The sequence below is a fragment of the Pongo pygmaeus genome, chromosome 1, assembly GCF_028885625.2.
Source record: "Pongo pygmaeus isolate AG05252 chromosome 1, NHGRI_mPonPyg2-v2.0_pri, whole genome shotgun sequence".
In the NCBI taxonomy this organism is placed as follows: domain Eukaryota; kingdom Metazoa; phylum Chordata; class Mammalia; order Primates; family Hominidae; genus Pongo; species Pongo pygmaeus.
This window is the reverse complement of record NC_072373.2, coordinates 137,455,463-137,471,397: the sequence shown is the minus strand read 5'-3', so window position 1 is coordinate 137,471,397 and position 15,935 is coordinate 137,455,463. Positions and strand designations below refer to the sequence as shown.

The following is a 15,935-nucleotide window of genomic DNA, read 5'->3' as shown; positions in this document are numbered from 1 at the left end:
TTCTATGAAATTTTCTATCTCTAAATATTTCACGGTACACCTGCAAATTTTTGCTCACAGGGATGATGAAATGAAGTTATTCTCACCAATTACACTTTCTTATAATGGACTTTAAATATTTTCTCAATTGAAAACCAAAAATTTACTGCATATGCATTTAAAAGACTGCTGGAAGCAGAAAAAAAGAGGATGCTGCAGGAAGAAATTACCATAGGAAGCATGCTACTTTTCAAATTCCTTTCTACTTTATAATGTGAAAAACAACACAGCCACTTACGAAATCCATTTTTGAATGGAACCCAAATACACTTCTATCAAATATTCAAAACCTTTCTAATTGTAAGACACAGTTTCTGCTCTAAATCATGTAACCCAGAATACACCTAAGTTAAAGACCAAATATTCTGTTAGCCATTTCTTTCAGCATTCTTGCTGGCTTTTTTCCTCAACAAATCGAGATAATATATTATCCAGAAATATAAAAATAGCAAGGAGCTTTCTAGCAAAATTATTCCATTACTGACTCTAGTTACACTTGTTCTGTTTCATTAAGAACATAGTTAAAAACACCTGTGACTGTTATGTCCATTATCTATCAGGTTTTTGGATTCAGTAGCTAGCTATTACCTAAGAGTAAAAAGGAACAAATGACACAGAGCCTAGGCCACCAATAAATTTACAGATGAGGAAACAAGAGATTCGGAGTTTGTAATCTAGAACTTTTAAATCTGAAAGTTATAAGAAACCTAAAGGTCTTCTATTCCCATTACTTATCTCATCTTTGATGTTCTCTAATATCCTTGAAAAGAAGTTAGCTTCTCTAAGTACATTCAGGCTAAACGGAACTTCCTACATATCCTGAAGTAACTTGTTCTAGATTGGACAGTTCTAACAACTACACTCAGATGAAATCTTCTTTTTTTTTCCTTTTTTTTTTTAAATTATATTTTGTTTTAGGGTACATGTGCACAACGTGCAGGTTTGTTACATATATATACATGTGCCATGTTGGTGTGCTGCACCCATTAACTCATCATTTAACATTAGGTATATCTCCTAATGCTATCCCTCCACCCTCCCCCCACCCCAAAACAGGCCCCAGGGTGCGATGTTCCCCTTCCTGTGTCCATGTGTTCCCACTGTTCAATTCCCACCTATGAGTGAGAACATGCGGTGTTTGGTTTTTTGTCCTTGCAATAGTTTGCTGAGAATGATGGTTTCCAGCTTCATCCATGTCCCTACAAAGGACATGGAACTCATCCTTTTTTATGGCTGCAGAGTATTCCACGGTGTATATGTGCCACATTTTCTTAATCCAGTCTATCACTGTTGGACATTTGGATTGTTTCCAAGTCTTTGCTATTGTGAATAGTGCCACAATAAGCATACGTGTGCATGTGTCTTTATAGCAGCATGATTTATAATTCTTTGGGTATATACCCAGTAATGAGATGGCTGGGTCAAATGGTATTTCCAGTTCTAGATCCTTGAGGAATCACCACACTGACTTCCACAATGGTTGAACAAGTTTACAGTCCCACCAACAGCGTAAAAGTGTTCCTATTTCTCCACATCCTCTCCAGCACCTGTTGTTTCCTGACATTTTAATGATCGCCATTCTAACTGGTGTGAGATGGTATCTCATTGTGGTTTTGATTTGCATTTCTCTGATGGCCAGTGATGAGCATTTTTACATGTGTCTTTTGACTGCATAAATGTCTTCTTTTGAGAAGTGTCTGTTCATATCCTTTGCCCACTTGTTGATGGGGTTGTTTTTTTCTTGTAAATTTGTTTGAATTCATTGTAGATTCTGGATATTAGCCCTTTGTCAGATGAGTAGATTGCAAAACTTTTCTCCAATTCTGTAGGTTGCCTGTTCACTCTGATGGTAGTTTCTTTTGCTGTGCAGAAGCTCTTGAGTTTAATTAGATCCCATTTGTCAATTTTGGCTTTTGTTGCCATTGCTTTTGGTGTTTTAGACATGAAGTCCTTGCCCATGCCTATGTCCTGAATGATACTACCTAGGTTTTCTTCTAGGGTTTTTATGGTTTTAGGTCTAACATTTAAATCTTTACTCCATCTTGAATTAAGTTTAGTATAAGGCGTAAGGAAGGGATCCAGTTTCAGCTTTCTACATATGGCTAGCCAGTTTTCCCAGCACCATTTATTAAATAGGGAATCCTTTCCCCATTTCTTGTTTTTCTCAGGTTTGTCAGAGATCAGATAGTTGTAGATATGTGGCATTACTTCTGAGGGCTCTGTTCTGTTCCATTGGTCTATATCTCTCTTTTGGTACCAGTACCATGCTGTTTTGGTGAATGTAGCCTTGTAGTATAGTTTGAAGTCAGGTAGCCTGATGCCTCCAGCTTTGTTCTTTTGGCTTAGGACTGACTTGGCAATGCAGGCTCTTTTTTGGTTCCATATGAACTTTAAAGTAGTTTTTTCCGATTCTGTGAAGAAAGTCATTGGTAGCTTGATGGGGATGGCATTGAATCTATAAATTACCTTGGGTAGTATGGCCATTTTCATGATATTGATTCTTCCTACCCAGGGGCATGGAATGTTCTTCCATTTGTTTGTATCCTCTTTTATTTCATTGAGCAGTGGTTTGTAATTTCTCCTTGAAGAGGTCCTTCACATCCCTTTTGAGTTGGATTCCTAGATATTTTATTCTCTTTGAAGCAATTGTGAATGGGAGTTCACTCATGATTTGGCTCTCTGTTTGTCTGTTATTGGTGTATAAGAATGCCTGTGATTTTTGCACATTGATTTTGTATCCTGAGACTTTGCTGAAGTTGCTTATCAGCTTAAGGAGATTCTGGGCTGAGACGATGGGGTTTTCTAGATATACAATCATGTCATCTGCAAACAGGGACAATTTGACTTCCTCTTTTCCTAATGGAATACCCTTTATTTCTTTCTCCTGCCTGATTGCCCTGGCCAGAACTTCCAATACTACGTTGAATAGGAGTGGTGAGAGAGGGCATCCCTGTCTTGTGCCAGTTTTCAAATGGAATGCTTCCAGTTTTTGCCCATTCAGTATGATATTGGCTGTGGGTTTGTCATAGATAGCTCTAATTATTGTGAGATACATCCCATCAATACCTAATTTATTGAGAGTTTTTAGCATGAAGGGTTGTTGAATTTTGTCAAAGGCCTTTTCTGCATCTATTGAATTAATCACGTGATTATTGTCATTGGCTCTGTTTATATGCTGGATTACATTTACTGATTTGCGTATGTTGAACCAGCCTTGCATCCCAGGGATGAAGTCCACTTGATCATGGTGGATAAGCTTTTTGATGTGCTGCTGGATTCGGTTTGCCAGTATTTTATTGAGGATTTTTGCATCCATGTTCATCAGGGATACTGGTCTAAAATTCTCTTTTTTTCATTGTGTCTCTGCCAGGCTTTGGTATCAGGATGATGCTGGCCTCAGAAAATGAGTTAGGGAGGATTCCCTCTTTTTCTATTGATTGGAATAGTTTCAGAAGGAATGGTACCAGCTCCTCCTTTTACCTCTAGTAGAATTTGGCTGTGAATCCGTCTGGTCCTGGACTTTTTTTGGTTGGTAAGATATTAATTATTGCCTCAATTTCAGAGCCTGTTATTGGTCTATTCAGAGATTCAACTTCTTCCTGATTTAGTCTTGGGAGGGTGTATGTGTCCAGGAATTTATCCATTAATTCCAGATTTTCTAGTTTATTTGCATAGAGGTATTTATAGTATTCTCTGATGATAGTTTGTATTTCTGTGGGATCAGTGGTGATATCCCCTTTATCACTTTCTATTGCGTCTATTTGATTCTTCTCTCTTTTCTTCTTTATTAGTCTTGCTAGTGGTCTATCTATTTGGTTGATCTTTTCAAAAAACCAGCTCCTGGATTCATTGATTTTTTGATGGGCTTTTTGTGTCTCTTATTTCCTTCAGTTCTGCTCTGATCTTAGTTATTTCTTGCCTTCTGCTAGCTTTTGAATGTGTTTGCTCTTGCTTCTCTAGTTCTTTTAATTGTGATGTTAGGGTGTCAATTTTAGATCTTTCCTGCTTTCTCTTGTGGGCACTCAGTGCTATAAATTTCCCTCTACACACTGCTTTGAATGTGTCCCAGAGATTCTGGTATGCTGTGTCTTTGTTTTCGTTGGTTTCAAAGGACATCTTTATTTCTGCCTTCATTTCGTTATGTACCCAGTAGTCATTCAGGAGCAGGTTGTTCAGTTTCCATGTAGTTGAGCGGTTTTGAGTGAGTTTCTTAATCCTGAGTTCTAGTTTGATTGCACTGTGGTCTGAGAGATAGTTTGTTATAATTTCTGTTCTTTTACATTTGCTGAGGAGTGCTTTACTTCCAACTATGTGGTCAATTTTGGAGTAGGTGTTGTGTGGTGCTGAAAGAATGTATATTCTGTTGATTTGGGGTGGAGAGTTCTGTAGATGTCTATTAGGTCCGCTTCGTGCAGAGCTGAGTTCAAGTCCTGGATATCCTTGTTAACTTTCTGTCTCGTTGATCTGTCTAATGTTGACAGTGGGGTGTTAAAGTCTCCCATTATTATTGTGTGGGAGTCTAAGTCTCTTTGTAGGTCTCTAAGGACTTGCTTTATGAATCTGGGTGCTCCTGTATTGGGTGCACATATATTTAGGATAGTTAGCTCTTCTTGTTGAATTGATCCCTTTAACATTATGTAATGGCCTTCTTTGTCTCTTTTGATCTTTGTTGGTTTAAAGTCTGTTTTATCGGAGACTAGGATTGCAACCCCTGCCTTTTTTTGTTTTCCATTTGCTTGGTAGATCTTCCTCCATCCCTTTACTTTGAGCCTATGTGTGTCTCTGCATGTGAGATGGGTTTCCTGAATACAGCACACTGATGGGTCTTGACTCTTTATCCAATTTGCCAGTCTGTGTCTTTTAATTGGAGCATTTAGCCCATTTACATTTAAGGTTAATATTGTTATGTGTGAATTTGATCCTGTCATCATGATGTTAGCTGATAACGAGCATATTTTGCTCGTTAGTTGATGCAGTTTCTTCCTAGCCTCGATGGTCTTTACAATTTGGTATGTTTTTACAGTGGCTGGTACCAGTTGTTCCTTTCCATGTTTAGTGCTTCCTTCAGGAGCTCTTTTAGAGCAGGCCTGGTGGTGACAAAATCTCTCACCATTTGCTTGACTGTAGAGGATTTTATTTCTCCTTCACTTATGAAGCTTAGTTTGGCTGGATATGAAATTCTGGGTTGAAAACTCTTTTCTTTAAGAATGTTGAATATTGGCCCCCACTCTCTTCTGGCTTGTAGAGTTTCTGCTGAGAGATCAGCTGTTAGTCTGATGGGCTTCCCTTTGTGGGTAACCCGACCTTTCTCTCTGGCTGCCCTTAACATTTTTTCCTTCATTTCAACTTTGGTGAATCTGACAATTATGTGTCTTGGAGTTGCTCTTCTTGAGGAGTATCTTTGTGGCGTTCTCTGTATTTCCTGAATTTGAATGTTGGCCTGCCTTGCTAGATTGGGGAAGTTCTCCTGGATAATATCCTGAAGAGTGTTTTCCAACTTGGTTCCATTCTCCCCGTCACTTTCAGGTACACCAATCAGACGTAGATTTGGTATTTTCACATAGTCCCATATTTCTTGGAGGCTTTGTTCGTTTCTTTTTATTCTTTTTTCTCTAAACATCTCTGCTCGCTTCATTTCATTCATTTGATATTCCATCACTGATACCCTTTCTTCCACTTGATAGAATCGGCTACTGAGGTTTGTGCATTTGTCACGTAGTTTTCATGCCGTGGTTTTCAGCTCCATCAGGTCCTTTAAGGACTTCTCTGCATTGGTTATTCTAGTTAGCCATTCGTCCAATTGTTTTTCAAGGTTGTTAACTTCTCTGCCATGGGTTCGAACTTCCTCCTTTAGCTCGGAGTAGTTTGATCCTCTGAAGCCTTCTTCTCTCAACTCGTCAAAGCCATTCTCTGTCCAGCTTTGTTCCGTTGGTGGTGAGGAGCTGTGTTCCTTTAGAGGAGGAGAGGCGCTCTGCTTTTTAGAATTTTCAGTTTTTCTGCTCTGTTTTTTCCCCATCTTTGTGGTTTTATCTACCTTTGGTCTTCGATGATGGTGACATACAGATGGGGTTTTGGTGTGGATGTCCTTTCTGTTTGTTAGTTTTCCTTCTAACAGTCAGGACCCTTAGCTGCAGGTCTGTTGGAGTTTGCTGGAGGTCCACTCCAGACCCTGTTTGCCTGTGTATCAGCAGCAGAGGCTGCAGAACAGTGGATATTGGTGAATAGCAAATGTTGCTGCCTGATTTTTCCTCTGGAAGTTTTGTCTCAGAGGAGTACCTGGCCGTGTGAGGTGTCAGTCTGCTCCTACTGGGGAGTGCCTCCCAGTTAGGCCACTCAGGGGTCAGGGACCCAGTTGAGGAGGCAGTCTGTCGGTTCTCAGATCTCAAGCTGCGTGCTGGGAGAACCACTACTCTCTTCATAGCTGTCAGACAGGGACATTTAAGTCTGCAGAGGTTTCTGCTGACGTTTGTTTGGCTGTGCCCTGCCCCCAGAGGTGGAGTCTACAGAGGCAGGCAGGCCTCCTTAAGTTGCAGTGGGCTCCATCCAGTTGGAGCTTCCTGGCCGCGTTGTTTACCTACTCAAGCCTGGGCAATGGCAGGCGCCCCTCCTCCAGCCTCGCTGCCGCCTAGCAGTTTGATCTCAGACTGCTGTGCTAGTAATGAGTGAGGCTCTGCGGGCGTAGGACCCTCCAAGCCAGGCACAGGACATAACCTCCTGGTGTGCTGTTTTCTAAGACCGTCGGAAAAGCGCAGTATTAGGGTGTGAGTGACTCGATTTTCCAGGTGCCGTCCGTCACCCCTTTCCCTGGCTAGGAAAGGGAATTCCCCGACCCCTTGCGCTTCCTGGGTGAGGCAATGCCTCACCCTGCTTTGACTCAGGCTCGATGGACTACACCCACTGTCCTACACCCACTGTCCAACAATCCCAATGAGATGCACCTGGTACCCCAGTTGGAAATGCAGAAATCATTCGTCTTCTGCGTCACTCACGCTGGGAGCTGTAGACTGGAGCTGTTCCTATTCGGCTATCTTGGCTCCACCCCCTCAGATGAAATTTTCCCTGAAATGTCTATGTATTAGTCCTATTCTATCTCTTCCACATGAAAATATTGCAATATTTGAAGACAACAGTTAATTTCTGTCACCTGAGTTTCTCTCTTCTGCAGCATTTAGATACTCTTTTTATGAAAATTATTCTGGTTGTTTTCCTCCAAAAGGGCTCTAATCTCCATTTTTATCCTTAAATATGGGGCTGTGATTAGTATGAAGGCAACAAGGAATAACTGGCAATTTTAAAAATCGTTTTTTCTTTTCCTCTTAGTAACTAATATGTAAGGCCTCTAATGTATAAAAACACCAAGTCAATTAAATTGCTCAGTAAGTACTTAATAAATATCACATATCCCCTTTAATTTGGGAATGACTGCATTTGTGTAGGTTTCTTACCTTCTCTATATCCAAGACTTTATCCTGCATCTCTTTTAATGCACACTGAGACTCAGCTTCACTCAGTCGGGCCTGGACCAATTCCTTCTCTAGCTGTAGCACAAAATCTTCGTTGTAGTTGGAACTGCATTTATGCTAAAGGTTACAGACATACACTGAAATTTCATGAAAGTATAAACATGTATATACAATAAAAACAATGCAACTACATAATACAGTTATATTACATTAAGGGCAACTAAATAGGATAAGTTCCATCTACCCAATATTTCCAATGTATCTCCTCCAATTAACTTCTCCAATGAGTAAAAAAGCCCACCTTTGATATCTATAAAGATGACCACATTATTGGGTTTTGGTAACTAGTTATTACACTGATCATATCTGATTCATATAAGATAAACATCTCCTTTTATCTGTCTATCCATCCAGATACAAAGAATTTTTTCTGACTTTACAGACCTACACTGAACAACAAATAGGATAGCAATTAGCCACATGTGGCTACTGAACACTTGAAATGTGGCTAATGCAGATTAAAATGTTATAAGTATAAAATACAAACTGGATTTTGAAGAATTAATATGAAATAAAAAAATAAAATATCTCAATGATTTTTATATTGATTACGTTAAAATAATATTTTGAATATACTGAGGCAAATAAAAATATTAATTTCACCTTTTTTTGCTCCTTTTAATGTGGGTATTAGAAAATCTTAAATTGCATATGTGACACATTATATTGCTATTTGATAGTACTGTTATATACTACAGAAGACATGTAAACATTACTGAAAAATATATTTTAATCTAATGGAAAAAAAACAGGGTACCCAGAATAACGTGAACCATCTAAATTCCAAAATAACAAAATTGTATTTGTCCTTAGAAACGTAGAAATCTTCTTCAAAAGATATGCATGGTTTCCCAGCACTTTGGGAGGTCGAGGCGGGTGGATCACTTGAGGCCAGGAGTTCAAGATTAGCCTGGCCAACATGGTGAAACCCTGTCTATACTAAAAATACAAAAATTAGCTGGGCATGGTGGCACACGCCTGTAATCCCCGCTACTAAGGAGGGTGAGGCAGGAGAATGGCTTGAGCCTGGGAGGTGGAAGTTGCAGTGAGCCGAGATCATGCCACTGTACTCCAGCCCAGGCGACAGAGCAAGACTCTTGTCTCAAGAAAAAAAAAAAAAAAAAGATATACATAGAAATAATTGCTGGAAGTAGAGAAGACGCAGATGCTGCACAAAGAAATTAACCACGGAAGCACACAACTTTCCCATTTGCTTTCCTACTCTATAAAACATGAATATTGATGCAAACACTTAAGTCATCATTTTTAAGCCAGTGCCCATACAAAAGCTTCTGTACAAAAGCAATATGTAATCATCATTATAAAATACTTTCTAAAATAAATTGTCTATCACTTCACATTTAATTCATGTAGTAAAGAAAATGTGGCAACTCAAAATTTCAAAATAAAGCCATAAAAAAAATCTTCTACTGAACTAGCATGAATAAAGCACGGTTATTTTTACTCTTTAATATGTTAGGAACAAAACAGATGTCAAATTAAAACTATTAAAAATAACCAGATGCTTAATACTCTCCTGCCCCAGTTACCAAAAAAAGATGTGCAAACGAGGACTTTAATTCAATGCATTATACATTATTTCTTCCAGTAATTTTGATACTATTGAAACAATATTTCAATACGAGAAGTGCATCTGCAACAGACACATCATCTTAGCAAATACTTACCTTTTATCAATTAGTAAAAAGGCATTCTTTTGGAATGACCACATCCAAACTGGACGTGCCATAATTTATTTAATTAGATCATAGTTATTTCATGGGTACTGGAAAAATTTTTTTGCCCTCAACTTAAAGCCCTGGCAACTGTAGTACAGGTGTGTTTGCAAAGACTTTATATTAGAAGATCCCCAAGAAAACATCAAACTCAAAGGCCCATATGAGAATGGAATTCTTGATTGGTATAAACCAACGAATCCAATCAAGTACAAAAAGCTATAGTAATGTTGGGCACAAATCTTTATTAATAAAATTTACAGAGAACTGAAATGCTCTGATAACAATTCATTCTAGATAATATATATCTTATGCTTTTTATACTCTAAAACATATCATTTTAGTCTTCTGGCTTAAAATAATTCTAAATGTATTATGTAAATTTTTTCGCCACTGACAGAGTTTACAGAATATAATTCCCAGGTCATCATGATGGTGGCCAATTAACATACTGCAAATTACACAGAGTCTAAGGAAAAGATGCTGCTGTGAACTATAAATTACCTGAAGCTAACCACTGTAGTTTCAATTTATTCTATTTTCCACAGGGGGAAAACAGTTTTATAAACATGTTTTAATGTTTGACAGAAATGACAATTATGATAGCAGCTAACATCTACTCACCACTTACTATGTGCCAGACACATGTTAAGCACTTTATATTCTCCTTTAACCTTCACCACAATTACTGTCTTACTAATAAGGAAACTAATAGGGTACACCAAGGTCAAACAGCAGTTGATAGTGCTATTAATTGACAGTTTGTATTACAGAGCCCATGTTCCTCACCTTTAAGCCATATAGGTGTTGAAGAGTTTAATATATTGTTTTAATATATACTGTTCTAAAAATTAATTATATAATATTAAAAAAATCCAAACTTCTAAAAAAAAATCTAAGCATATAGATCTCACATAATGTTCTTGTATTAAGAAATTCCTAGAAGGGTGCATTTCATATTCAAGTGAGTAACTCAGACAGATACACAATTTGTTTTACCAAATGACAACTGCCACAATTATGATGGCTGGCAGTCTCAGCAAGGGGGGCCGTTTATTTAAAAGCGTAGAAATGACAGATGACTTCTCTATACTTACATCAAGTTAATTTATGTAAATGAATCTCATAATGTTTCTGTGATACCAGCAATCCCATTCCAATGAAACTGACAGAAATTCTTTTTAGTAAGCAGAGTCTGCTTTTCAATCCTATGTGCTTTTCTGGTGTTGCAAAAATTACAAAGGTAAAGGTAAGTTAGAAAGTCCTCAGTAACCCTTTTTGCTTGTGTCTTGAGCTTAAAAAAAAAAAATCTTCAATATTTGAAGGACATAGGAGTAATACAGTAAAAAGTAAATATTTGTATTGGGGGAAGTTTCTCATATTATTAAGTGAAAAAAAATTGAAATTAGAAAAAGATTGTCCACGCAAATGTATCCAATATTGCTTGAATTTAAGTATACATTAAGCTTTTAACTAAGTTCAAGATATGACATTTATATGCTCTTTTCAGGAACCCAAACATTTCATGGAACCCTGTTCTCGTCTCTTTTGTAACACTTATCACAACTCTAAATAACAAATTGTGCATGCTGCCCAAAGTAATTATAGATTCAATGCTATTCCCATCAAACTACCATTGACATTCTTCACAGAATTAGAAAAAAACTACTTTAAATTTCATATGGAACCAAAGAAGAGCCTGTATAGCCAAGACAATCCTAAGCAAAAAGAACAAAGCTGGAGGCATCATGCTACCTGACTTCAAACTATACTACAAGGCTACAATAACCAAACAGCATGGTACTGGTACCAAACAGACATATAAACCAATGGAACAAAACAGAGACCTCAGAAATAACACCACACTTCTACAACCATCTGATCTTCAACAAACCCGACAAAAGCAATGGGGAAAGGATCTCCTATTCAATAAACGGTGCTTGGAAAACTGGCTAGCCATATGCAACAAACTGAAACTGGATCCCTTCCTCACACCTTATACAAAAATTAACTCAAGATGGATTAAAGACTTAAATGTAAAACCCAAAACCATAAAAACCCTAGAAGAAAACCTAGGCAATACCATTCAGGACATAGGCATGGGCAAAGACTTCATGTCGAAAACACCAAAAGCAATTGCAACAAAAGCCAAAACTGACAAATGGGATCTAATTAAAGAGCTTCTGCACAGCAAAAGAAACTATCATCAGAGTGAACAGTCAACCTACAGAACGGGAGAAAGTGTTTGCAATCTATCCATCTGACAAAGGTCTAATATTCAGAATCTACAAGGAACCTAAAGAAATTTACAAGAAAAAAACAACCCCATCAAAAAGTGGGCAAAGGATATGAATAGACACTTCTCAAAAGATGACATTTACACGGCCAAAAAACATATGAAAAAAAGCTCAACTTCACTGATCATTAGAGAAATGCAAATCAAACCCACAATGAGATACCATCTCACGCCAATCAGAATGGCAATTATTAAAAAGCCAAGAAACAACAGATGCTGGTGAGGCTGCAGACAGATAGGAATGCTTTTATAATGTTCATGGTAATATAAATTAGTTCAACCAACATGGTTCTAGAACCAGAAATACCATTTGACCCAGCAATCCCATTACCAGGCATATACCCAAAAGAATATAAATCATTCTACTATAAAGACACATACATACATATGTTTACTGCAGCACTGTTTACAATAGCAAAGACTTGGAACCAACCCAAATGCCCATCAATGATAGACTGGATTAAGAAAATGTGGTACATAAACACCATGGAATACTATGCAGCCATACAAAGGAATGAGATCATATCTTTTGCAGGGACATGGAAGACATCACCCTCAGCAAACTGACACAGGAACAGAAAACCAAACACCGCATGTTCTCACTCTTAAGTGGGAGCTGAGCAATGAGAACACATGGACACAGGGGAGAGAACAACACACACCAGGGCCTGTTGGGGGTTGAGGGGGCAGAAGAGGGAACTTAGAGGATGAGTCAATATGTGCAGCAAGCCACCATGGCACACATATACCTATGTAACAAACCTGCACATTCTGCACATGTATCCCAGAACTTAAAAGTAAAATTTAAAAAAAAATTGTGATTAATTTTTAAAATGTTTATCTCTATATATACTATATAAGCAAATGCCAGAGACAGTTTGACTGATTTACCATTGTAAATCAGTAACTGCCTGGTTAACAGAACCAAACAGTGCTTTTCATAGGTAGGTGAGCAAAATATTATCTGCTGAATCAGTTAACTCCTGGTTTAACAACAAAATCCCTGTATTATATAATTTACATTAAACATAGGAAGTGGAAGTTGAATGCTGCAAAAAAAATCTATAAAACTGATGGTTAATCTATTTTTAATTGAAATGTCTACCTAGCAATCTTGAACCACTTTCCCAAAACAAAATAATGATACAATGTTTCCATTTGTTCCAAAAACAAAATTTGTAACAATGTGGGAAGATGGCACATTTGGACCGCCATATCCAAAAGCATCTGAAAAGAGTTATACAAGGCAAGTACTCTGGAATAGGTTTCCACACCACAAAATCACAGCAGAAAAAAATAAAAAGTTGTATCTTCCTCTCCCTCAGCATATGACCCCAAAAAGATGTTTGTAATCCTCCCTACCACATGCTGTAAACAGGATTTTAAAAAACCCAAGCAATACAGTTGTACTATTTAAGTATTTGCTACACTAAAATTGTTGAAAAATAGGCCAGGCGCGGTGGTGCACGGTGGCTCACACCTGTAATCCCAGCACTTTAGGAGGCTGAAGCGGGTGGATCACGACGTCAGGAGATCAAGACCATCCTGGCTAACACACTGAAACCCCGTCTCTACTAAAAATACAAAAAATTAGCCAGGCATGTACCTGTAGTCCCAGCTACTCAGGAGGCTGAGGCAGGAGAGTCGCTTGAACCCAAAAGGTGGAGGTTGCCGTGAGCCAAGATTGTGCCACTGCACTCCAGCCTGGGCAACAGAGCGAGACTCCGTCTCAAAAAAAAAAATTGTTGAAAAATATATAATTTTTATATGATTTGTGCTTAACATCCAAAAATTACATCCTTTAAGAAGACATTTACCTCTGGTTATTTGTGTAACTGTAAGCTTTTGTTGTTATTGTTGTTAATGCTGAAGAAAATGTTAAGAAAACAATTTCCATTAAAGTAACCCCTCATTTATTATTTAAAAGGAAAATATAATCACATACGAATGTAAAACATTTTATCTTTACACTAAGGTCAAAATTAGTTCTGGAAAAATTCTCTGTCCAGATTTATAGGTATAGTGACCAAAAGTTAAAGAATTTACCAAATTATATGTGTAAAGTCATCTATCTATCTTGGATTTCTAGAGAGACCTATATCAACTAACTTCCATTTTCCTAAAGAAAAACAAACCCACCAGGTATATCAGGTGTGAATAATTCCTAAATGCTGCTGAACAAACATTTTCTAAAATACATTATCTAGAAGAATTCACAACTTCACTGATAAACAGGTAGTTTTTATTTTATTAACATTTATTCATGTGTTTAATCCAGGTAAGATGGGTTTATATTCTTCATATCAAATCCTTGGTTCTTAAAAGTCCTACATAATTCTTTGATGTTCTCCCTAGAATTATACAAAAGGGAGGGAAGGTCAGAAGAAATACTGTCTAGCCTCCCATTAAGTACTTCCTAGTATGAAGGTCCTAATAACTTCAAACGGCAGTCATTTCAGCATTCAGCAGCTTTTAACTCAAATTCCTCCTTATTTATGATGAACCAAACTGCATAATAAAAATACATGAATGGTAAGACCAAGAACAGCTGGATAAAACTGCATAATAAAAATACCTGAATGATAAGCAGTCATAGGTAGGTCACAAAGCTTTTAAATGGATCAAGCTAGACTCAGACAGTTGGTCTCATTAGGAAAAGTTGTCCAACATAAACATATTTGTTATACCCCACATTAGCAAGACTCAGATGTGCAACTGTATGAAATATCACTGGAGGATTTCTACATCTAGGGGCTTCTTGGAAAAACTCATATGGAGCATGTAAAATACTTAAAGTTTAATCTGTATCTCAGTTTGATCTTATACTTAAATTATTTACTTAATTTATTTAGTGCACTAAATACAAATTCAATAATAAATTAACTCCATCTTTTTTTTTTTTTAAAGAGATAGGGTCTTGCTCTGTCACCCGATCTGGGTGCAGTGGCATCATCAATGATCACTCAAGCGATCCTCCCATCTCAGCCTCCCCAGTAGCTAGGACTTATAGGCATGTGCCACCATGCTTGGCTAATTTTTTTTATTTCTTGTAGAGACAGGGTCCTGCTGTGTCGCTGGTCTTGAACTCCTGGCCTCAAGCAATCCTCTCGTCTTGTCTCGCAAAGAGCTATGGTTACAGGCATGAGTCACTGTGCCTGGCCTTCAATCATTTTTTAAAACTAACAATATTAGGTTCAAACTATCAAGTGCCAGCGTAAAATGGAAGCAGTGGCCTACTAAAGACAATCATTCTATAACTGGAACTGCAGAAACACTTCTTAAATAATGCCAATACCCAAAATTAGTTAAAAATAAACTTTACCTTTTAAAAAACTGCTGCTCCGAAGTTTAATATTCTACTGTAAGATAACTATATAGCATATCACTGTACCAATAGCATTGAAACTATTAAGAATTGTATGACATATTGAACAAAAGTCAATAAATCTGGAGTAACATAAAAGAGTTCATAGTGAGTCAGAGGGAGCTAGTGATATTAAAAGAAAAAAAGAGAAAGATTCTTGTTTATAACTAATAAATGTAGAAAAATGAGAGGATATGAAAATCACCATTCTGGAAACCTAATGTAATAATTGATTCCATAAGGATCATTTGTGGAGGGTAAAACCATTAGGTAAAAGGTGGATGGAGAACAAGATAGTTATTTGGTACAAAAATATTTCCAACAGATCACTTAATAGTGGCAAACATAAAATCATAGCTTTTACGAGGGAGAGAGTCTGGGATAACCAAACCTAGCACGGAAATCAAACTCAGCATCACTAGTAGTGGGCACAATTTATATCATGCGCCTTCCTGATTTAAAGCAAAAAGAAGTTTACAACATCATCTATAATCTAAATGTCTAACTGAGTCTAGTTTACAAGAAATACAATGACACCATGAGGAAGGAATTAGACAAATCTAGAATATGAAATAAGACAACTGGGCCACACCTGTAAAAAGTTAATGTCATTCCTGACATTGGTTGTTTCTTCCATCAGTCTGGACACAGATCTGTCAACTTTACAGATCATTTCAAGAAGCGAGCTTTTGGTTTGACAAATTTTCTCTACTTTTGTTTTCAATTTAACTGATTTCTACTCTTTTTATTATTTGTCCATTCTGCTTGGTTAGCTTGAATTTGCTTTATAAGTCTAGTTTATTAAGGTGGAAGCTTAGATTATTGGTTTGAGACTTACTGACTTGCCTAATAAGCACTTAATACATTTTCCACTTAATATTATAAGCACTTAATACATTTTCCACTAAGCACTGCATTAGATGTGTCCCACAAATTTTTAGATGTTATGTCTTCATTTTCATTTAATTAAAATATGT

The 15,935-nt window shown here is 37.3% G+C and overlaps 1 protein-coding gene across 12 annotated transcripts in view; it reads right to left on the bottom strand.

Annotated features, from left to right (window-relative positions):
- Positions 1–15,935, bottom strand: part of EVI5 (ecotropic viral integration site 5) — a 284,357-nt gene that overhangs the window by 121,795 nt on the left and 146,627 nt on the right. For all 12 annotated transcript variants that reach the window (XM_063664744.1, XM_063664783.1, XM_054476264.1 and 9 more), the window contains one exon: positions 7,485–7,619. In XM_063664744.1, the coding sequence (XP_063520814.1) occupies positions 7,485–7,619 (135 nt within the window). The remainder of the gene's footprint in view (positions 1–7,484; positions 7,620–15,935) is intronic.